We start from the raw sequence: 24,612 nt of genomic DNA on the forward strand, positions 1-24,612 counted from the left end.
TCACTCCAAGTTCAACAGAAGCAGTTCTTTGCTGGAGAACACTGTTACCTTGCTTGGGTACCAGCTGCAATGGCTGGCTTTCACTGAGAGGCCATGTTTTACAGAAAACAAGGATTTTTAAAACCACAGCTTGGGACTTCCCTGCTGATCCAGAGGTTAGAACTTTGCCTTCCAATGTGGGGGCAGGGGGCGGTGGTACAGGTTTGAACCCTAGTTGGGGAGATAAGATCCACATACCTCGGGGCCAAAACACCAAAATATAAAGCAGAAGCAATACTGTAACAAAGTTAAAAAGACTTTAAAAATAATCCACATCCAAAAAATCTTTTTCAAAAAGCACGGCTCACTCCACATGTAAGATGTGCTCACTGTGAGCCAGGGTGGGAAGCACACATATCCCCAGGGTCACGCCCTCTCAGGGCCGTTCAACTCACTCGAGTCCAAAACCACCTGAGGTTCAAATTATTTTCTCCCTATCTCCTCTCCCTATTTAATTTTTTAAAATAGAGCCTAGAAAGTTAAATTCACATAAAGCAGACATGAAGTAGGAGCATGGTAGAGATGCAAGTTTGATCCCTGGGTCAGGAAGATCCCCTGGAAAAGGAAATGACAATCCATTCCAGTATTCTTGCTTGGGAAAATTTCATGGACAAAGAAGCCTGGTGGGGATGACTGTCCAGGGGTCAGAAAGAATTGGACACAACTGAGCACACACACACATACACACACACACACACAAAGGAGCATGATACAATGGCGGTCATAAATTGGATGATGCCATTTGTAATACCAACTTACTTTAAAAATAAGAACTTTGAAATCATTCCAGCCATCTTTTCTGACCACAGTGCAGTAAGATTAGATCTCAATTACAGGAAAAAAATTATTAAAAATTCAAACATATGGAGGCTAAATAACACGCTTCTGAATAACCAACAAATCATAGAAGAAATCAAAAAAGAAATCAAAATATGCATAGAAACAAATGAAAATGAACACACAACAACCCAAAACCTATGGGACACTGTAAAAGCAGTGCCAAGGGGAAGGTTCATAGCATTACAGGCTTACCTCAAGAAACAAGAAAAAAGTCAAATAAATAACCTAACTCTACACCTAAAGCAATTAGAGAAGGAAGAAATGAAGAACCCCAGGGTTAGTAGAAGGAAAGAAATCTTAAAAATTAGGGCAGAAATAAATGCAAAAGAAACTAAAGAGACCATAGCAAAAATCAACAAAGCTAAAAGCTGGTTTTTTGAAAAAAATAAACAAAATTGACAAACTGTTAGCAAGACTCATTAAGAAACAAAGGGAGAAGAACCAAATTAACAAAATTAGAAATGAAAATGGAGAGATCACAACAGACAACACTGAAATACAAAGGATCATAAGAGACTACTACCAGCAGCTCTATGCCAATAAAATGGACAACTTGGAAGAAATGGACAAATTCTTAGGAAAGTATAACTTTCCAAAACTGAACCAGAAAGAAATAGAAGATCTTAACAGACCCATCACAAGCAAGGGAATTGAAACTGTAATCAGAAATCTTCCAGGAAACAAAAGCCCAGGACCAGATGGCTTCACAGCTGAATTCTACCAAAAATTTAGAGAAGAGCTAACACCTATCTTACTCAAACTCTTCCAGAAAATTGCAGAAGAAGGTAAACTTCCAAACTCATTCTATGAGGCCACCATCACCCTAATTCCAAAACCAGACAAAGATGCCACAAAAAAAGAAAACTACAGGCCAATATCACTGATGAACATAATGCAAAAATCCTTAACAAAATTCTAGCAAACAGAATCCAACAACATATTAAAAAGATCATACATCATGACCAAGTGGGCTTTATCCCAGGAATGCAAGGATTCTTTAATATCCACAAATCAATCAATGTAATACACCACATTAACAAATTGGAATATAAAAACCATATGATTATCTCAATAGATGCAGAAAAAGCCTTTGACAAAATTCAACATCCATTTATGATAAAAAAAAAAAACTCTCCAGAAAGCAGGAATAGAAGGAACATACCTCAACATAATAAAAGCTATATATGACAAACCCACAGCAAGCATGAACCTCAATGGTGAAAAATTGAAAGCATTTCCCCTGAAATCAGGAACAAGACAAGGGTGCCCACTCTCACCACTACTATTCAACATAGTTTTGGAAGTTTTGGCCACAGCAATCAGAGTAGAAAAAGAAGTAACAGGAATCCAGAGAGGAAAAGAAGAAGTGAAACTCTCGCTGTTTGCAGATGACATGATCCTCTACATAGAAAACCTTAAAGACTCTACCAGAAAATTACTAGAGCTAACCAACGAATATAGTAAAGTTGCAGGATATAAAATTAACACACAGAAATCCCTTGCATTCCTATACACTAACAATGAAAAAACAGAAAGAGAAATTAAGGAAACAATACCATTTACCATTGCAACAAAAAGAATAAAATACTTAGGAGTATATCTACCTAAAGAAACAAAAGACCTATACATAGAAAACTATAAAACACTGATGAAAGAAATCAAAGAGGACACAAACAGATGGGGAAATATATCATGTTCATGGATTGGAAGAATCAATACTGTCAAAATGGCTATACCACCCAAAGCAATCTATAGATTCAATGCAATCCCTATCAAGCTACCAATGGTATTTTTCACAGAACTAGAACAAATAATTTCACAATTTGTATGGAAATAAAAAAAACCTCGAACAGCTAAAGTAATCTTGAGAAAGAAGAATGGAACTGGAGGAATCAACCTGCCTGACTTCAGGCTCTACTACAAAGCCACAGTCATCAAGACAGTATGGTACTGGCACAAAGACAGAAATATAGATTAATGGAACAAAATAGAAAGCCCAGAGATAAATCCACATACCTATGGACACCTTATCTTCGACAAAGGAGGCAAGAATGTACAATGGAAAAAAGGACAACCTCTTTAACAAGTGGTGCTGGGAAAACTGGTCAACCACTTGTAAAAGAATGAAACTAGAACACTTTCTAACACCATACACAAAAATAAACTCAAAATGGATTAAAGATCTAAATGTAAGACCAGAAACTATAAAACTCCTAAAGAAGAACATAGGCAAAACACTCTCCGACATAAATCACAGCAAGATCCTCTATGACCCACCTCCCAGAATATTGGAAATACAAGCAAAAATAAACAAATAGGACCTAATGAGACATAAAAGCTTTTGCACAACAAAGGAAACTATAAGCAAGGTGAAAAGACAGCCCTCAGATTGGGAGAAAATAATAGCAAATGAAGAAACAGACAAAGGATTAATCTCAAAAATATACAAGCAACTCCTGCAGCTCAATTCCAGAAAAATAAATGACCCAATCAAAAAATGGGCCAAAGATCTAAACAGACATTTCTCCAAAGAAGACATACAGATGGCTAACAAACACATGAAAAGATGCTCAGCATCACTCATTATCAGAGAAATGCAAATCAAAACCACAATGAGGTACCATTACACGCCAGTCAGGATGGCTGCTATCCAAAAGTCTACAAGCAATAAATGCTGGAGAGGGTGTGGAGAAAAGGGAACCCTCTTACACTGTTGATGGGAATGCAAACTAGTACAGCCACTATGGAGAACAGTGTGGAGATTTCTTAAAAAACTGGAATTAGAACTGCCATATGACCCAGCAATCCCACTTCTGGGCATACACACTGAGGAAACCAGATCTGAAAGAGACACATGCACCCCAATGTTCATCGCAGCACTCTTTATAATAGCCAGGACATGGAAGCAACCTAGATGCCCATCAGCAGACAAATGGATAAGGAAGCTGTGGTACATATACACCATGGAATACTACTCAGCCATTAAAAAGAATTCATTTGAATCAGTTCTAATGATATGGTTGAAACTGGAGCCCATTATACAGAGTGAAGTAAGCCAGAAAGATAAAGACCAATACGGTATACTAACACATTTATATGGAATTTAGAAAGATGGTAATGATAAGCCTATATGAAAAACAGAAAAAGAGACACAGAAGTACAAAACAGAATTTTGGACTCTGTGGGAGAAGGCGAGGGTGGGATGTTTAGAGAGAACAGCATCGAAACATGTATATTATCTATAGTGAAACAGATCACCAGCCCAGGCTGGATGCATGAGACAAGTGCTCGGGCCTGGTGCACTGGGAAGACCCAGAGAAATCGGGTGGAGAGGGAGGTGGGAGGGGGGATCGGGATGGGGAATACATGTAAATCCATGGCTGATTCATGTCAATGTATGACAAAAACCACTACAATATTGTAAAGTAATTAGATTCCAACTAATAAAAATAAATGAAAAAATTAAAAAAATAAAAAATAAAAATAAGAACTTTTTAAAAATTTCTTACCTACCATAATTACCTTAATTTATCTGAACAAAAACTCTGCATGCCCCATCACAAGTTCTGCATACCCCCCTTACATCATCCTACTATCTAAGGGGGAAAAAATGGACACACCCTAGAAAGCCAACAAATGAAATTAGTTGTATTATGATAAATGCACATGTAATATAAGAGAAGAAAATACTCAAAAACACTTTAAGATAGGAAAATAATGGATTTTCTGACCAAAGTAACATATTAATGAATTATGTTGTCAAAGCTTCCACCAGCATTTAGTATTGCTAACAGATGGAGGTTCTACTTAGATGATTCTCTATGAAAAGAGAGATCCTTAGTGACCTCTTTTGTTCTCAGGCATAACTTGAAAAAATTAGGATAAATTCATTAAATATTCCTGAATGATACATCATGAAGAATTTTTAATTTATCCCAAAAAGGCAGCTGTGGATAGTAGATGTGAGGGCCTCCTGGGGCAGAAGCAGCAAGGATATGGGCCATGAGTCTGCACAGAGGAAGGAGGGCAGGGAGAAAAGTATTAACATCTTGTTACAACCTAAGGAGAAAAAAAAAATTCTACATAGTAGGAAGAGCCAAGTTAGGGAAGCAGCATTTATGATTACACCTGAATTTATTCTCATCAGTCCAGTTACTCAGTCATGTCCAACCCTTTGCAGTCCCCATAGACTGCAACATGCCAGACTTCCCTGGCCATCACCAACTCCAGGAGCTTGTTCAAACTCATGTCCATTGAGTCAGTAATACCATCCAACATCTCATCCTCCCTTGTCCCCTTCTCCCCCTGCCTCCAATCTTGCCTAGCATCAAGGTCTTTTCTAATGAGTCAGTTCTTCACATCAGGTGGTCAAAGTGTTATAGTTTCAGCTTCAGCATCAGTCCTTCCAATGAATATTCAGGACTGATTTCCTTTAGGATGGACTGGTTGGATCTCCTTGCTGTCCAAGGGACTCTCAAGAGTCTTCTCCAACACCACAATTCAAAAGCATCAGTTCTTTGGCACTCAGCTTTCTTTAGAGTCCAACTCTCACATTCATACATGACTACTGGAAAAACCATAGCTTTGACTAGATAAACCTTTGTAGGCAAGTAATGCCTCCGCTTTTTATTAAGCTAAGTTGGTCATAACTTTTCTTCCAAGGAGCAAGCGTCTTAATTTCATGGCTGCAGTCACCATCTGCAGTGATTCTGGAGCCCCAAAAATAAAGACTGTCACTGTTTCCATTGTTTCCCCATCTATTTGCCATGAAGTAATGGGGCCAGCTGCCATGATCTTAGTTTTTTGAATGTTGAGCTTTAAGCCAACTTTTTCACTTTCCTCTTTCACTTTCATCAAGAGGCTCTTTAGTTCTCCTTTGCTTTCTGCCATAAGGGTGGTGTCATCTGCATATCTGAGGTTATTGATATTTCTCCTGGCAATCTTGATTCCACCTTGTGCTTCATCCAGTCCAACATTTCACATGATGTACTCTGCATATAAGTTAAATAAACACAGTGACAATATACAACCTTAATGTATTCCTTTTCCAATTTGGAACCAGTCCATTGTTTCATGTCTGGTTCTAACTGTTGCTTCTTGACCTGCATACAGATTTCTCAAGAGGCGGGTAAGGTGGTATAGTATTCCCATCTCTTGAAGAATTTTCCACAGATTACTGTGATCCAGAGTCAAAGGCTTTGGTGCAGACAATAAAACAGAAGTAGATGTTTTTTTGAAACTCTCTTACTTTTTCTATGATTTAATGGATGTTGGCAATTTGATCTCTGGTTCCTCTGCCTTTTCTAAATCCACCTTGAACATCTGGAAGTTCATGGTTCACGTACTGTTGAAGCCTGGCTTGGAGAATTTTGAGCATTACTTCACTAGCGTATGAGATGAGTGCAACTATGTAGCAGCTTAAGCATTCTTTGGCATTTCCCTCTCTGGGGCTGGAATGAAAAACGACCTTTTCCATTTTAATCTAAGTCTGTTTTCTTTTCAGAAAATGGGAAGAATAAAAGGAAATGGTAACGTAAAAAAGAAAAATGACCTTTTCCAGTCCTGTGGCCACCACTGAGTTTTCAGATTATCTGGTATATTGAGTGCAACACTTCCACAGCATCATCTTTTAGGATTTGAAATAGCACAACTGGAATTCCATCACCTCCACTAGCTTTGTTCATAGTGATGCTTCCTAAGGCCTGCTTGACTTCGCATTCCAGGATATCTGATTCTAGGTGAGTGATCATACTATTGTGATTATCTGGGTCATGAAGATTTTTTGTATAGTTCTTCTGTGTATTCTTTCCACCTCTTCTTAATATCTTCTGCTTCTGTTAGGTCCATACCATTTCCGTCTTTTATTGTGCCCATCTTTGCATGAAATGTTCCCTTGGTATCTCTAATTTTCTTAAGAGATCTCTACTCTTTCCCATTCCATTGTTTTCTTCTATTTCTTTGCACTGATCACAGAAGAAGGCTTTCTTATCTCTTCTTGCTATTCCTTGGAACTCTGCATTCAAATAGTTATATTTTTCCTTTTCTCCTTTGTCTTTAGCTTCTCTTTTCTCAGCTATTTGGAAGGCCTCCTCAGACAACCATTTTGCCTTTTTGCATTTCTTTTTCTTGGGGATGGTCTTGATCACTGCCTCCTATACAATGTTATGAACCTCCATCCATAGTTCTTCAGGGACTCTGTCTATCAGATCTAATCCCTTGAATCTATTTGTCACTTCCATTGTATAATCGTAAGGGATTTGATTTAGGTCATACCTGAATGGCCTATTAGTTTTTCCTACTTTCTTCAATTTAAGTCTGAATTTGGCAATAAGGAGTTCATGATCTGAGCCACAGTCAGCTCCTGGTCTTGTTTTTGCTGATTGTATACTGTTTCTCTATCTTTGGCTGCAAAGAATAAAATCCATCTGATTTCGGTATTGACCATCTGGTGGTGTCCATGTGTAGAGTCTTCTCTCGTGTTGTTGGAAGAGGGTATTTGTCATGACCAGCGTGTTCTCTTGGCAAAACTCTGTTAGCCTTTTCCCTGCTTCATTTTGTACTCTGAGACCAAATTTGCCTGTTACTTCAGGTATCTCTTGACTTCCTACTTTTGCATTCCAGTCCCCCATGATGAAAAGGACATATTTTTTGGGTGTTAGTTCTAGAACGTCTTGTAGGCCTTCATAGAACTGATCAACTTTGGCTTCTTCAGCATTTCTGGTTGGGGCATAGACCTGGATAACTGTGATACTGAATGGTTTGCCTTGTAAACAAACAGAGATCATTCTGTCATTTTTGAGATTGTACCCAAGTACTGCATTTTGGAATCTTTTGTTGACTATGAGGGCTACTCCAGTTCTTCTAAGGGATTCTTGCCCAGAGTAGTAGATATAATGGTCACCTGAATTAAATTTACCCATTCCAGTCCATTTTAGTTCACTGATTCCTAAAATGTCAGTGTTCACTCTTGCCTTCTGCTGCTTGACCACTTCTAATTTACCACTTTATTCATGGACCTAACATTCCAAGTTCCTAAGAATATTGCTCTTTACAGCATCAGACTTTACTTCCATCACCAGTCACATCCACAGCTGACATTCTTTTCACTTTGGCTCCATCTTGTCATTCTTTCTGGAGTTATTTCTCCACTCTTCTCCAGGAGCATACTGGGCACCTCTTGACCTGGAGAGTTTATCTTTCAGTGTCATATCTTTTTGCCTTTGCATACTGTTCATGGGATTCTCAAGGCAAGAATACTGAAATGGTTTGCCATTCCCTTCTCCAGTGGACCACGTTCATTTTCTCATAATGTTCCAATTTTAATTTTCAATTTCCCCAAATTTTTTGAAGAAGCTTCTTGCATGACATAGACTTGTTCAGAAACTTTTTTTAGAATCAATTTTAACATCAATTGTTCTATAGACTTTTATATGGTCATCCATATGTAAATAAATTTAAAGAGCAAAGAATGTAAACAGTTTTAACATAAACATTATCAATAAAGTTTTGAAGCTGAAATTCACATAAAATGCGATGGTTAATCCAGTTTGTTTGTTTGTTTTTAAATATTTAATATGGTGGGCTCATCTGGTATATGCTACTTGAATATTGATCCTTTTGGGCCCTCTCAACTGACAGAGCAAGGAAACATGTGTGTCCTAACCCAGCTGTGAGCTCCCCTGGAGGCTCAGTCAATAAAGAATCCGCCTGGAATGCAGAAGACCTGGGTTTGATCCCTGGGTCGGGAAACTCCCCTGAAGTAGGAAATGGCAACTCACTCCAGTATTCTTGCCTCAAGAATTCCATGGACAGAGGAACCTGGTGGGCTACAGTCCATGGGGTCGCAAGAAGTTGGACACAACTGAGAGACAAACACTTAACCTAGGTATACACCCACAAACATTTCCGTAGAGAACCATGTGTATTTATTTTAACTAATCATGAGGACATACTGATGTCAACATCCTTAATTCATTACCACGTGGGTCATTCTGGCCTCCTCCCCATGCTTGTTTGTAAACTCCCACTTCAGTTGTGAAAAACCCAACACCTACTCTCCATAATCCACTGACTTAGTTATTTCCAGTATCAGAAATGTTAACCTATATCCCTACGGGAAATAACTTTATAACCAAGAAGAGAGAGCTTATGTACAGTTCCTTTTGCCTTTGTTCTTACAGACTACTCATTCCCACAGTGACTGAGGTCTGCATCCCACTCCCATCCTCTATAATAAGGTCATTCCAAAAATTTTTAATAAAATTAGACTGCTTTCCTACATTCTATATTCCATCACAGGATCCTCCAAGCTCCTAATTTTTAAATTTGTATACACTGAAGCTTACTCTGGGTGCCATAAATTTCTATGGGCTTTGACAAATATCGTGTTATGTATCCACCATTACAGTATCATAAAGGATATGTTCAACACCATAAAAACAAACCAAAAAAACCCCCACAATGACAGAAATATGTAGAAAGCATACAGACATCAACTGAAAGAGCCCCCCATTGCCAAAGCTAAAACACTCTGAACAATGTAGCACTAGGTCACCACCCCACGTTTACAATAAATATCCATGAATTCATCCTGACATAAATGCTTGAATAAATAAGCAGAAGGATTCACATCTCCCGTGGAGAAGAACTGTGAATAGTATAGGTGGTACTCTGCCCACAGGGAAGCATACAGAGAACTACTCAATCCTGGACATCGTGACTTCCTTCCAAAGAACACACCACGGGAAGAGGAGGAGGGAAGAGGAGCTTTACAGTGGAGAAACCAGGCAAATACCAGCCCCACCAGGTAATCAAGGTCACCATCAGCAGTGATAGGTCTGTGCTGATATTCTATACCACTGACACAATGTGATGGAAATGGCACTTTACCGCGGTGGTTTTCCTCCCCAAACCCATGACCCCAGTTAAATGATAGGGATTACCAATTGAAGGACATTTTATAGAATACCTGACCAGTATACCTCAAAACTGTCAAGATCATCAAAAACAAGTCTGAGAAACTCTCACAGCCAAAGGGAACCTAAGGAAACACAACAACTAAATGTAATATGATATCCTGGGGCAGCAAAATGGAAACTAAGATAAAAACTAAGAAGATCTAAATAAAGGATGGACTTTGGTCAGTAATTATGTATCAAAGTTGGCTCATTGATTCTAAAAAATGTACCATGATAATAATATATGATGTTAAATAATAAGGGCAAGTAGGGGGGTTTCATTGGGAAAGACCTGGACCTTGATGCTGGGAAGGACTGCAGGCAAAAGGAGAAGAGGGCAGCAGGGGATGAGACGGTCAGATAGCATCATCGACTCAATGGACACGAACCTGAGCAAACTCTGGGAAACAGTGGAGGACAGGGTAGCCTGGCGTGCTGCAGTCCATGGGGTCACAAAGAGTCAGCCACGACTGAATGACTGAACAACAGCAAGGAGGATCTAGCGAGGTGGGGATATGGGAACTCTCCGAACCACCTTTGCAGCTTTACTATAAATCTAAAACTGTTCCACAGAATAAAATTTTAAAATGTTTTAAACAATGGGGGCAAAGAGTACAGAATCTATGTTCATTAAATATTTGTGGAATTTATACTAAAAGAAAGTCTGCACTGCTTACTCAGATACATAGAATAAAACTCTATTCCCCTTTACTTAAGTTCTTACGTGACATTACCGTGCAACCCTGAGGAAACCAGTTAGACATGAAAAGATTATCTGCGGAAAGTAATGTTAACTTCTCAGAAACAGTGTGATTTGGGGGGTTAATATGCTCCCAAGAGTTAGCCCCAGTAAGAAGCCATCACTGGGCACTGGTGGGGCGGGTAAGTCCACCTCACTGAGATCAGCAGAAACCTAATGGCACATAAATCTCAAGAACCTGGATGAAGCCCAGCTTGCTTACTCAAAATTTGCCTTAAAATTCTAGACACCTTTAATTTCATTCTTTACTCTGTTTTTCTGCTTGTTATTTTAAATATCATGAAGGAACAACAGACTATTTTCCACTGGATCTCCCATTCGACAGCTGGTTGCATCACTTCTTCCTGCTACACATGTTCTTCAGCAGGATCTCGTATGGGGAAGAATAAGTTCAGTTGGATTTCTTACTCATGCTGAAGAGACCATGTTTCATGAAAATGTCTTCCAAATTAGGCACACTGAGAGTTACAGCAAATTGTCCCATAAATTGTTAGAGTTTGTACCACTGGCAATGAAAGTTAACTAGAATCCTAACTGCCCTTAAGTCCCTTCCAAGGCATTAACCACTGGGTCTTCAGCAAGCCTGGGGGCTTCCCTGGCGGCAGTAGTGGTAAAGAACTCATCTGCTGATGCAGGAGATGGAGGTTCAATCCCTGGGCAGGAAGGTCCCCTGGAGAAGGGCATGGCAACCCATTCCAGTATTCTCGCCTGGAGAATCCCATGGATAGAGGAGTCTGGCGGGCTGTAGACTATAGGGTCGCATAGAGTTGGACACAACTGAAACGACTCAGCATGTACACACACACTCAGCAAGCCTACACTCATGTAAACACACTGACACTGCCATCAAGCCCAAAACTCAAGGGTTCCTCTGTATGGGCAATTCTTTCATAAAGTGTCTGTACACACAGGTATTCTAGTGTCTCAGCCAAAGAAAAGGAGACAAAATCTCTAAGTAGAAATTTAACTTTCCATATGAAGCATTTACAAATACCACTTCCAGGATATATTTCGTATCTTTCATTTGGTTCATGTTTTATAAGGTAGTTATAGTTCCCTTAAGATTTTATGCTTATTTGAAATTTATAATTGTTTGATTTAATCAAAATAGCATCTTTAGGGATAGAAGCTATGGAATTATTCACTAAGCTGGTTTACTTAGAGTTGAGGATCTCATTCTGGAGAATGAAAAAGTTTAGGTTTCAGAGAAAGAACTGCCATTTTTTCCTCTCCTTGATTACATTTCAGAAATTAAGTTAGCTTGTGAGATGAAAGAAAAAGGCCATTTAGAATACACTACAACTAGGTTTCCCTGGTGGCTCAGTGGTGAAGAATCCACCTGCCAATGCCTACCAATACAGGAGATGTGGGTTCAATCCCTGGGTCAGGAAGATTACCTGGAGAAGGAAATGGCAACCCACTCCAGTATTTTTGCCTGGAAAACCCCATGGATAGAGGAGCCTGGCAGGCTTCAGTCCATGGGGTCGTAAAGAGTCGGACATGACTTAACAACTAAACAACAACAGCTAGGTTGGTACCACTGTCAAACATCAGGCCTCCTTGCAATGCCCTCATGACATCATGAACAGCCCACCACTCCCTCCATTCCAATCTGTCCTAAGTCCAATAAAGGAACAGGACAGCAGATACAACCACTTGATTCCTTCTTAATGTTTAAAAAGGATCTTTAAAGGCTTAATCATTTCACTTCGGTTCAACCAGTTAGGTAACTTTTTCAATGTATTTTTTATTTTTTACCTTTCCCTTAGATCTACAATGATATTGATGGTGATAATCATTCAAAGCCTGCAAACCTAATAGAAATGGGCTCCCATTAACTGCTTTTGTAAACAATTGAAATCAAAGTAGAACCACACATCTCCAATTTCAAAAATACAGAAAATCCAGTAAGTCAGGAGCGATTTCAGCAGAGCAAGGCTCACTCAAGGAGCTTTGTCATGGTTCTTAATCTTGGCTGTATCTGAGAATCAGCTAGGGGAGCTTTTAGAACTCCTGAAACACAGGTTGCACTTCAGGCCAATTAAGTCAGACCTCTCTGTGGGCGGGACCAAGGCTCCAGGACTGTTTGTTAAAGCCCCAAGGTAATTCCAGTGGGCAGAGAGAGTTCAGATAAGACAGTGCTTAGATTAACTAGCAACGCCTAATCTTAACTCACTTTCATTTTGCTTTATGTTTTTAAACACATAGTTGTGAGCAAAAAATAGGCAGAACATTATTAGACCTATCATTGGACCAGACAGTTTCCTAGACTCTGCACTTATTAAAAAAAAAAAAAAAAAAAAAGCAACTATGCAACTATGTTAAATTATAAGACCATCACATGAAGACATTACACCTACAGTTAGGCTTTAGTTCCTTCACTCTTCCTACTCTGTAGTATTAATTGACCTGATAATCCCAAAGTTCTCTTTTAACTTATGGGATAAAAGTCTGTCAATACATATTCCCATTGTCTAATTTAAAGAAAAGTGCTTTATTTGCATTCCACAAGGAGAATTTTATTCAAACAATGAAACCACAAGTAGAGAAGGCAGAACACTCGTGATAAGAGAGCCAACCTCAGCTTCTAACACTCAGCACAATTCCAATAAGTCGGCAATTTCTTCTACCAAAACCAATTTTTAAAACCTCAACAACTGCAAGAAGAAATTTTCATTGAAGTGAACAAAAGGAATAAAATTCAAATCCGAATTTTTACAAATAACTTTGCATTCCAGTGGTCATCTCGGGATATTTCTCCAGTCCCAGCTCCTTTATTTCAAACCAAAACACTGGTAAGCTTTGGTTTGTGGTAGAAAGATGATACACCCCCCCATGCAAAAAGAAATGAAAAGAATTAAATGGAGAAAACAAGGAATCTACCCAAAATCCTTATAGCCTGGGGTATAGAAACCTGTCAGAAATTAGGCTTAAAACTATTTTTCAGAAGGCTAATGGTTTTGCTAAGGTTACCCTCTCTCTTTTTCCTTTTCTTCCACATTTCACGCAACAGTTTTGAGATCTCAACATAGATACATGTGTTACTAAATAACAACAGCTAAAAGACAGTGACAGATTTTATTTTCTTGGGCTCCAAAATCACTGTGAATGCAGCCATGAAATTAAAAAGATGCTGCTCCTTGGAAGAAAAGCTATGACAAAGCTAGACTGTGTATTAAAAAGCAGAGACATCATTTTGCCAACAAAGCAAAGCTATGGTTTTCCAGTAGTCATGTATGGATGTGAGAATTGGACCATAAAGAAGGCTGAGCACTAAGAATTCATGTTTTCAAACTGTGGTGCTGGAGAAGGCTCTTGAGAGTCCCTTGGACAGCAAGGAGATCTAACCAGTCAATCCTAAAGGACTGGATATTCACTGGGAGGACTGATGCTGAAGTCCACTGACTCAACTGACATGAGTTTGAGCAAACTCAGGGAGATAGTGAAGGACAGGGAAACCTGACATGCTGCAGTCCCTGAGGTCACAAAGAGTTGGACACAACTGAGCAACTGAACAACAAGAGAGGGTCAGCATCCAGTGACATGAGTCCTAGATCTTAAGAGTCCACATTTTAGGTCTTGTTTCTGAAGATAAAGTTTTGAAATGTTTCCACACAAGTTAAAATTGCTCTTTATAAGCTTTTATCGCTTAGTAGCCTCAATTCCATTTACAAACTTTCACTTAGTATAAGGAGAAAAGACTAACCTAATTAGTCCTACTGATTAGTAATTTGCCAGACTAGTGCTATTGACTGCACTGTCTCCACCCAGCTCACCACCTAAATCCATGGGCCTGGACTCTCCCAGATATATGCACAGATGCAGGTCTCAGATAAAGAGTTTGTACAGCCCCTGACATTTCGTTCGAGAGGGACTATTCTTTGCATCTTCCAATCATTTTCTTCCAGTTACCCTTTGGTGATGTTTTCCTAAGCTTTTTGTGCGGGTGCTCCATCTTCCTCTGTCCTGTCTGTTGGCTGGGCTGTGCACCCTGAAACACCTCATTTCCTATTGTTGGTTTCTGTTTATGCCCCCTCTTCCCAACTCATCTGGATAAGTTCTTTTGGCATCAAGTCAGGCTGCCTTCCACACCCAGCTCTGGCTCAGCTTCTTCCCAGTGCCCACCTTGCCAGTCCCAATACCCACTGAGAGGTTTTCTCATATTACACAGAAGATTCCCAGTGGCTCAGACAGTAAAGAATCTGCTTGCAATACAGGCGACCTGGGTTCAATCCCTGGGTCGGGAAGATCCCCTGGAGAAGGAAATGACAACCCACTCCAGTATTCTTGCCTGGAAAATTCCATGGACAGAGGAGCCTGGTGGGCTACAGTCCATGGGGTCACAAAGAGTCAGACACAACTGAGCAACTAACACTTTCACTTCACTTTCAGCAAACAGTAACAGCAAAGAAGTGACCCAGGGTATTAACAGATAACTGGGATTCGAGCCTCTAGCATGTACTGACAATTGGACCACTCTGTAAAATCAACAACTATATTATAAAAGGGAGAGTTTGAGTTTTTCTTTTTTTTTTCCTAGCCAATAAACATTTATGGTGGCTCAGACAGTAAAGAATCTGCTTTCAGTGCAAAAGACGCAGCAACAGTCCCTAGGTCGGGAAGATTCCCCTGGAGAAGAGAATAGCTACCCACTCCAGTACTCCTGCCTGGAGAATTCCATGGACAGAGGAACCTGGCGGGCGTGGTCCATGGGTTTGCAAAAGAGTCAGACACGACTGAGCAACTAACACTTTCAAACACTTACAGGGAGAATCTATGACATCGTCTCTTTCTTCTTACAAAAGTAATCCACATTTTTAGTAGAAAAAATGTACAGCATTATTTTCAGCTACCTTCTAACATGGGGCTTTCTATATGTCATATAATCAAACGTGAATAAAGCAGAACACACAATTCTATTGCTTACATGATCACAACTATGTAAAAAAACAGATGCATAGGGGAAATACTAGTAGTATACATACCAAAATTTTACAGTAGCTGCTTTGGGGGTGGCAGAACAATAGGAATGTTTTTCTTGTTTTCTATTCTTTCTAAAACCTCAAAGTTTTCTACTGTGAGCAGTTATTCCTCTGTAATTACAAAAGACAAAATTATTTCTTCTGAAAGGCTTATTTAGCACAATGTGTGTGTATTAGTCACTCAGTCGTGTCCGATTCTTTGTAACCCCATGGACTGTAGCCCGTCAGGCTCCTCTGTCATGGAATTCTCCAGTCAAGGATACTGGAGTGGATAGCCATTCTCTTCTCTAGGGGATCTTTCCGACCCAGGGATCAAACCACCTAGATCTCCCACATTGCTGACAGATTCTTTACCGTCTGAGCCATCAGGAAAGCCCCATTTAGCACAATATCGTGCTTAAAATCCCAAGTATTTGCATCAGGCTCACTCTCCACTTGCCAAACAGCAGATAAGGAGTTGCTTCACACCCAGAGCTTCAGGTACCAGGACTCCCCAGGCAGAAAGATGACACCGGGTCAATTCCATTACCACGCCCCCTAGTGACCCCACCTCCCTACGACCTGCCCCCATGGGGAAAGTTAAGCATGCTCACAGAGCTCTTGTCTTAACATGTCAGTTTTACCAGTCCTTCATTTTTTCCATCCAAATGTTCACATAACTACAGCTTTCGTAAACGTCAACAAATTATCTTTAGTCCAAAGCAAACAGATTGAAGGCAGGAGGAGAAGAGCACGACAGAGGATGAGATGGTTGGATGGCATCACCAACTCGATGGACATGAGTTTGAGCAGGCTCTGGGAGTTGGTGATGGACAGGGAAGCCTGGCCTGCTGCAGTCCATGGGGTCACAAGTGGTCAGACGCGACTGAGTGACCAAACTGAACTGAACTGTGTGACCAATCTGAGCTGATAAATGACTGCAGGAAAATCAGTTTCAAATCTGGGCTGTCACATACAAGCTCACTCACACTGGAATATCACTTGCTGAGAGAGGAGTCTCACCTCCCGGGGATCCACAATTCACCGGAGACACTGGCATTCTTGCTTCACAGTACTCAGTCATGAACTTAACTTTTAACCGGAAATCTTAGTTTCTTACCAGGCACATGTTTTTATTTTTTCAGATTCAACCTTTTAAAAGTAAAATTTGCTTTTAAACTACAACAAACAACTAACCAAGCCGTTTCCAGCTTTGCCAATCCAGAGCTGGTCTAATGCATCTTTGTTTGTAGCTGGGTTTCCAACAAGGCAGCGGAAGTTCACCCTCCCCACTGTACTTCCCAAGGAGGTCCACGCTTCCTGCTCGACGTTCACATCCCTTCTCCTTGGCACAACACTCACAGCTGCCCACTGTTAAGCTTCGATTTCCTCATCACATTTAGCCTTGTATCCTCAAGCCAAACGGACCCTTTCTTTCTTTTTAATTTCCATATGGACCCATTTCATCTACCTTCTTCTTTCTTTTGCTCCAAATGCTTTGCCCTCTCCTGCATCCCACCTGCGCACAGTGTGAAGGCGCCATATGCCAAGGAGTCCCACTCTTCACAACCGCAGCACACCAATCAGACCCCGGCCTCAACTCACACTCTCCTCTCTGAGCAAAAGGCCAAGCCTGCACAATATTCACAGACAGCGGGGCCCTCACGTCTGCACTCACCGTAAATGTCATCTCAGTATCTTGACTCACTGCTGACACAGCTCAGGGGCACTGGCTGGGATGGGGTTACCACCTGCTACCCACCGGAGACATTATTCCTCCCATGAGTAGTCATCTTCAGCGTATAAACTAATGTCGAGGTGGCTGTCGATGCTCTGATGCACCAACAACAATACAAAGGAAACTTACTCTGGATCTTCCCCGTCCAGTGCAAGAGTTATAGTTCCAAGGCAGTTCCTCAGTCACACTGCTCACACATCACATGCTATACAGACATACGTGGCCACTGGCTGGATCAGAACAGTGCAAATACAGAACAAGTCCATAGTCACAGAAATTTCCACTGGAACAGCACTGACATCATTGACGAGATCACACTAAACTCACGTCACACTGCTTTGAATAATACAAGGCAGCAAAGAAATGCACCTCAACCCCACAGCAATCAGTCCTTCCTTAGAGGCTAAGCACAATATCAGCTTTACATACAAAGTAAAACAGTTTGGAAGCGACCAGGGGAAAAAGCCGTTTCTGGTTCCAGACAGCAGCTTACCACCTGACTCTTGCTCACTGCTTGCTGCCCTCTTCTGTCTCAAAGGTTCTTTTATTTTTTTTTAATTTTTTATTTTATATTGACGTATAGATGATTAACAGTGTTGTCATAGTTTCTGGTGAACAGCAGAGTGACTCAGCCAAACATATACACATACCCATCCTTCCCCAAACTCCCCTCCCATCCAGGCTGCCACAGAACATTGAGCAGAGTTCTCTTGTGCTCTACACTAGGTCCTTGTTTGTTACCCAGTTTAAATAGAGCGGTGTGTTCATGTTGATCTCCAGCTCCCTAACTACCCCTTCCCCCCAGCCTTCCCCCTTCCCACCCCCGCAGGAACCGTAAGTTCATTCTCTAAGTCTATGAGTCTGTTCAGAAGGTTCTTTTAAAATGTATTACGTTCTTCGCATAAGGTAATTTTTTTAACCCACCAAGTTTCGATGAACAACAAAGCAAGAGACAAGCCGCACAAGACCACCACACAGAGACCTCCTCGTAAATGACCGAGATTAAAGTCGCACAGGCTCAGCTCCCTCAAACTCTTCGTCACATCCCTCCTCAGACACAATGATGTTACTGACGAAAACTTCGATGAGGTCAGGTTACCACAGTTTCCGTAACATGCACCTTCCTACCCAGTAAGGAGACCAGTTTGAGAAGAGTGTGAATGTTTAGAGCCTAAAATTAAAATAATCCTGCTACTCAATCCTTTTAACAGCCAACACTCCTCCCCCACCAGCGGTTTGTCTTGGTAAACATTCTTCAGAGCGAACATTCCTGGAAGCATGATGCAATCTGGAGAGGAGACATCCGGCACGCATGAGCAGCAGCCAGACTCTGGGCTCCAGTGGCCCACGACAGTCATCCACGTGGACATGCCTGCTTTCCCTTCTCCTTCCTCTCCCCCTCTTCTGGAAGCAAAGTACTCCTCTTATCCTCTTACCTTACATAGCTTCCCAGGTGGCGCTAGGGGTAAAGAACCCGCATGCCAACGCAGGAGACACAAGAGACACGGGTGCAGTCCCTGGGTTGGGAAGATCCCCTGGAGGAGGGCATGGCAACTCACTCCAGTATTCTTGCCTGGAGAACCCCACGGACAGAGGAGCCAGGCGGGCTACCATCCACAGGGTCACAAAGAGTCAGACACGGCTGAAACAACTTAGCACACACACACCTCACAGAGCATAAATAGCAAAGGTGTGTGCAGTGCCTGGGATGGTCTAGTTTCTATTCAAGTTCCAGCGGCACCTCATGCAAGGAGATCCAGAAACCACCTCTGCTTGCGGCACAGCCAACTGGCACGCGGGGTGCTTCCCCCCTGCCCGGCTTTATTTCCCTGATTTCCTAATTGCTCTGCTCTGTGCCTTCCAGGTGAGAAAACACCGCCCAGGGAGCCCCCCGCGCCGCTCCACTCCGCAGGCCCACCCAACCTGGCTCTCACCCAGGGAGGTGGCCTGCTTTTCCCTGACCACCGGCCCCCTGCAGCTCCTAAGGCTATTCTGCCCTGGCACTTTCCAGGCGTCCGAGCTGCTTCAGCCTTGCTGAGCCTGAGGAAACTGATTGAGAAATTTCTTGATTCTCTGCTTCCCACTTCTCAGAGGCCCAAATGAGGCATCAGCGGATGGCCCCGCCTATGTATATCCTCAAACCCCCAACAGCTTCATGAGGCTCTAACTCAAAGGTAAGAATGGAGCCCTGATGAGCCCTGAACAATTAACAAAGGCTCGAGGGAGAGATGTGGGGAGATACGCCTTGGAGAGTGTTGAGTGATGATGCCTGTGAGCGGATGGGAATTCCCACGGCCACAGGAAGAAATAGCTTCCTCTTGCCAAGAGAGTGTCTGCTTCCTTTGAAACGACACCTACGTCAGATCCATGCCCCAGGGTGAGCATCTGGTCTTTTCCTGAGGCCAGGGGAAAGATCCCACGGACAGTTCCAAGCGGTCCTCACCAGGGATCAAAGTGGGACAGAGGTAAACCTGGGGATTCTGAGGCCAGGCAGATGAAGCTCTGAGTCTCAATTCCCCTATTTACTCTTCACAGTGGCCTCCGTCAAATCAGCTACACACAGAAGCTAGGAGTGCCTACCTCATAGGGATGACAGGGTAACACACGACCAGCTCCAAGCCAGCACGTGCTCAGAGTAAAACTGTCCAGGAAAAGCTTGGATTCCTTCCTTTGTTTTGATTTGTTTTTTAGATTGTAAATGGAGACTCAAATGCATTTCAAGAAACAGACCCGGCTGGCTCCCAGAAAGGAAGATTTTATTTCTAAATAGATCTTCTTGTCGCCTGCATGCCCGTGTCTGTGATACCCCTATATGAATGCCAGAGGAAGCCATCTGTTGGAACATACCCAAATCTAGCCTGTCCTGGTCCTCGTCTTCATTCAGTGGAACCACCGGGCTTTTCACACGCTGAAAAAGACAAAGTCAGGTCGGTTTTTTACAAGTTACTTACTTGCTAACACTGTTTATTTTTGTAAATGAAAAAGCAACCTAAGAAAACATTAGGAAAGACATGTTATACATGTCACCATATGTAAACAGAAAAACGAGTCTGTACTTAATATTAAGAGCCAGAAGTAAGCAAAGGATCTGTACCAAGCTGAAGCATGCCTAAAAGTCATCCATAGACTATTTTATATTCAGGAAATAGCTCCCAGGTTCATTTCTGAAGACACATTGTTGGGAAACAGCTATAGATACCATCTTCAGGTACAAAGTTTTAGAAAATGTATTCAATTATCTTGCATAGACAAGATGCATATACAACACAGAAAGACCACTAGGTTTAGTCATCAAGGGTAGAGATCGAAAATTTGATAGAGGAAATAATTCAAGTTATTCTCAGCATGTCTCGGGACATATCCCTGAAGTTTTCTTGCTTTGGGTTTTTAGCACCATATCTTCACTTCCACTTCAACTCCAGAGAGAAGCACAAAGGTGAAAACAGGCAAAGAACCATTACCTTTACATCCTCCTTCCTAGGTGATGATCTGCTGCACCCCGAATTCTTAATCTCTGCAAAAGAATAATTCTCATCAGGATCCACTGATAGGAACTTCCTTTAAAAAAAGAAGAAGAAGAAGAAGAAAGGCAGAGAGAAGAGAAACTAGATGACAAATATAAATGATTTGCTCAGAGCTGTCTGTGTGGAACTAGGTTTTAGATTTGGCTTCTTAAAAAACTCCGCAGAGCAGAGTATGACCCGACAGCCCACGCTCTGATATTGTTTGTATGGACCAAGATGTAAACAAGCCCAGGAGCTCTCACAGGAAATCCTGAGGAAGAAGACGGCCGTTAAACAAACAAACCCCCCAACCCAGAAGGAGGCCGCGCGCTGACCGAAGCTTCCTCCACACAGCACCGTTCTGACAATATGACTCGTACCCGCCTGAGGAAGCCCCACACCTCTCTTTCCTCCACTAACACCAACTGCACGTTTCAAAAGAGCCTAGCTCGCTCTAGACGAGGTTCAGCCTTTCCTTGCCCATGGTTTAAAGTCAAGAACAGCCCTAAACGTCGGCACGGCCCTTGGGCTGGGACCTCAGACAGTGCCCGGATCCATCTCACCAGCCCCAGGCACCCAGGGGCCCAGGCTCCGCGTAAAGGCTTTCCGGGAAGCATCAGTGCTCATGGTGTGCTGGGATGAGCAGGAAGGCCCACTTAAGGCGTATTTTTCTCTGTCTTGACTGATTGGTGCTCAGTTACCCGTAAACAAGAGCCACTGTGGCTGAAACAAGCATGAGAGCAGGCTTGGGCCTGAGGAAAACAGAAGAGACGGGCACTGCTAACTAGGGCATGGGGTGGAGATTAACCAGGACCTGTGTCTGTACAGTGACGCTGTGGGCCCAGGCCCTCCTCTGGACCCTCAGCTTCTCTGCCCCCGGGCCCCGCAGGATGCCCGGTCTGGGGAGCCCCTGGTTTTCCCGACAGGTGCATTAACTAGGCATTCCCTACTCTACGCCACTCCTGTTACGGTAAGGCACAGAGGTCTCACACCTCCGAGGAGATTCATTCAGGCTCTTCTTCCTGCCTGGCAACAATGCTGATTCTCATCCACGTTTCTGCTTAGAAAAAGTCTAAGGTGGCTTTCCAGGACGAATCTTAAAAGGCAAGGATGGAGCAGAGAAGTCAACAAACACAAAGTCATGATGTGGTTTTTTAAATCTGTGTAACGATAACTTTGAACTTGCTTTACATTAAGCAAGTTAATAAGATATTTGCACTCTACCACAGTATATTGGGGTTTCCCCAGTATCTCAGCTGGTAAAGAAGCTGTCTGCAATGCAGGAGACCTGGGTTTGATCCCTGGGTTGGGAAGATCCCCTGGAGAAGGGAAAGGCTACCCACTGCAGTATTCTGGCCTGGAGAATTCCATGGACTGTACAGTCCATGGGGTCACAAAGAGTGGGACACAACTGAGCAACTTTCACTTTTCACAGTATATTGGGGCTTCCCTGGTAGTTCAGCTGGTAAAGAATCTGCCTGCAATGCAGGAGACCCTGGTTCAATTCCTGGGTCAGGAAGATCCCCTGGAGAAGGGATAGGCTACCCACTCCAGTATTCTTGGGCTTCCTTGGTGGCTAAGATGGTAAAGAATCCACCTGGAATGTGGGAGACCTAGGTTCGATCCCTGGGTTGGGAAGATGCCCTGAAGGAGGAGGGCATGGAAACCCACTTCAGTATTCTTGGCTAGAGAATCCCCATGGATAGACTAGCCTGGCGGGCTACAGTCCATGGGATTGCAAAGAGTCGGACACAACTGAGTGACTAACACACACACACACACAGAATATATTGCTCTTGAATTCATACTGTACATTAGCCCCTGTGAAGAAAAATGAAAGGACAATAGCTTCAATTTCATGTAGTCATGACCACTGACCTCAACAGGGAGGAAGGACAAGATAGTAACTGATGCCCAGCCTTTTGTCGTCCAGCATCCCAGCCCACCTTTACATGCACATCCCGAACAAGGCCTCCAGGTGGCAGCAGAGTACCACCTGCAGAACAACAGGGCCCCTGCCGGGAATGTCAAAATGAGACGACTTCACCAAAGTCCAAAACACTATGTTAGGAGAAAGTTTTCATCCTACTGCACAGATGCAGAAAACTGATGTGAAGCATCTATATAGTGCTTACCGTATGAGAGCAGCAAGTCTTCTGTTTTGAAATATATATAGGCCAAACTCTACAAATTCAGTGAATACCCACCAAGATGTTTTAAAAAAAAAAAAAAAAAAAGAAGGGTAACTAGAACTAAAGTTTCAACAGACACATCTGCATTGACAGCAAGAGGACCACAGACGTTTTTATTGCCCATCGCTGGATATTACTTCAGAGCCATTTTAGACCACATACTCTTAAATGATAAGAATTCTGCATCTCGAAAGAATTCTGCACCCACAGCACTGATTCAGAAGAATAACACACATTTTATTCAGGGTTGCTGATGAAGAAATCTCTATGTCAGGTAATCCACCTGCAACAACAAAGGATGTGTTCACCCGGTATTCTGTTCCGAGTCCACCCTGGTGGTATGTTTGGATTCCATCTCCCTGCCCCTCTCAAAAGGCTGATCTTCACAAGCCTACATTTTCCTTACAGTCTAAATCAATTCTGCTCAATATTCAAGCAAATAGTACAAACTATATTAAAGCAGATGTCTTCATAAAATGTGTACTTCATCATTTTAAAAACAACTTTCAAAGCTATAAAGCCTTTATCTCAAAATCATTAAAAAATACTTGTGACAATAATGCATCTTTAACTAATCTAGGATGATATAGAACTATATCTTAGAGGTTTTAAAGAATTTGGCACTCCTTCCACTGGAGTTTAATTGCTCCAGCAGAGTTTCTGCTAAATGCCTAGGATCCTTTTACACTCAGCCATTGCACCACCAATTGCAGAGTGCAATCAAACTACCATTGCTATAGCAACCTTCAGCAGATAATGGTATCAGTAAACCCAAGCTATTCTGTTTTAAAGGCCTATTAATCTTGCCTTCAAGGCCCACCCAGAAGTAAAGATCACCCTCTCCTAAATCAGACTTACCAAACATCATAAACATGGTCTTTATTGCCGAACTATAATGGAACAAGAAGTAATTTCTAATATTCATGTTCACCAGGGACACTGCACCAGCAAGCAAGGTTTTCAACACAGGCTGGAGTAGCTGTAAGATTAATACCAGTGTCTTGTCAAGAAACAGATTAGCCTACTAGATCTCAATTCTGTGCACAAACCATACTGTCACCTTTTGAGAGATGGGACCACAGAGGTTAGACTTCAGCAAAGAGAAAGCTTACATCAAAAGTACAGGCTGCTCAGTATTCTTCAACTACAATTTGCTGTGCTGTCCGACTCCTCCCCCAGGAAGAAGGCAAAAAGAATCTGGATCAGAGGCAGCCAGACAACTACTGCAGATTCACTCCTACCTCAGGTTCAACTCTCTACAATTAAGTCCCCAGCTGGGTTAGACATGCAGGGCAGCGTCAAAGCACAAAGGAAAACGAGTCATGCTCTCAGCTTGCTCTCCTGCCCCACCAACGCCCAAAAAGGGTGCAGTTCACAGTCTGAACGAATCCTCTTCTCCCAAAAGACTATAAGCTCTGGGAAGGTTGAGTCCGATCAATTTAAGTCCAACACTTGCATCTCCAGGACTAAGCAGGGTACCTTCCATGTTACAGGTGCTGAACAAATGCTTCTCTCCTTGATTAGGATCCAATGGCCCAAAATAACTGATGAGATAGAGTAGATCATTAGGGACAAGGAAGGGAAAGTTGTTCACTTTTTAAAATTACTAATCCAAACACTTT

General features: G+C 42.1%; 1 protein-coding gene across 6 annotated transcripts in view; it reads right to left on the reverse strand.

Annotated features, from left to right (window-relative positions):
• Window positions 1-24,612, reverse strand: part of ARHGEF28 (Rho guanine nucleotide exchange factor 28) — a 326,609-nt gene that overhangs the window by 132,283 nt on the left and 169,714 nt on the right. For all 6 annotated transcript variants that reach the window (XM_043887235.1, XM_043887234.1, XM_043887230.1 and 3 more), the window contains 2 exons: window positions 20,757-20,809; window positions 20,143-20,203 (listed from right to left, as the gene is read on the reverse strand). In XM_043887235.1, the coding sequence (XP_043743170.1) occupies window positions 20,143-20,203; window positions 20,757-20,809 (114 nt within the window). The remainder of the gene's footprint in view (window positions 1-20,142; window positions 20,204-20,756; window positions 20,810-24,612) is intronic.

The sequence above is a fragment of the Cervus elaphus genome, chromosome 25 (genome assembly GCF_910594005.1).
Source record: "Cervus elaphus chromosome 25, mCerEla1.1, whole genome shotgun sequence".
In the NCBI taxonomy this organism is placed as follows: domain Eukaryota; kingdom Metazoa; phylum Chordata; class Mammalia; order Artiodactyla; family Cervidae; genus Cervus; species Cervus elaphus.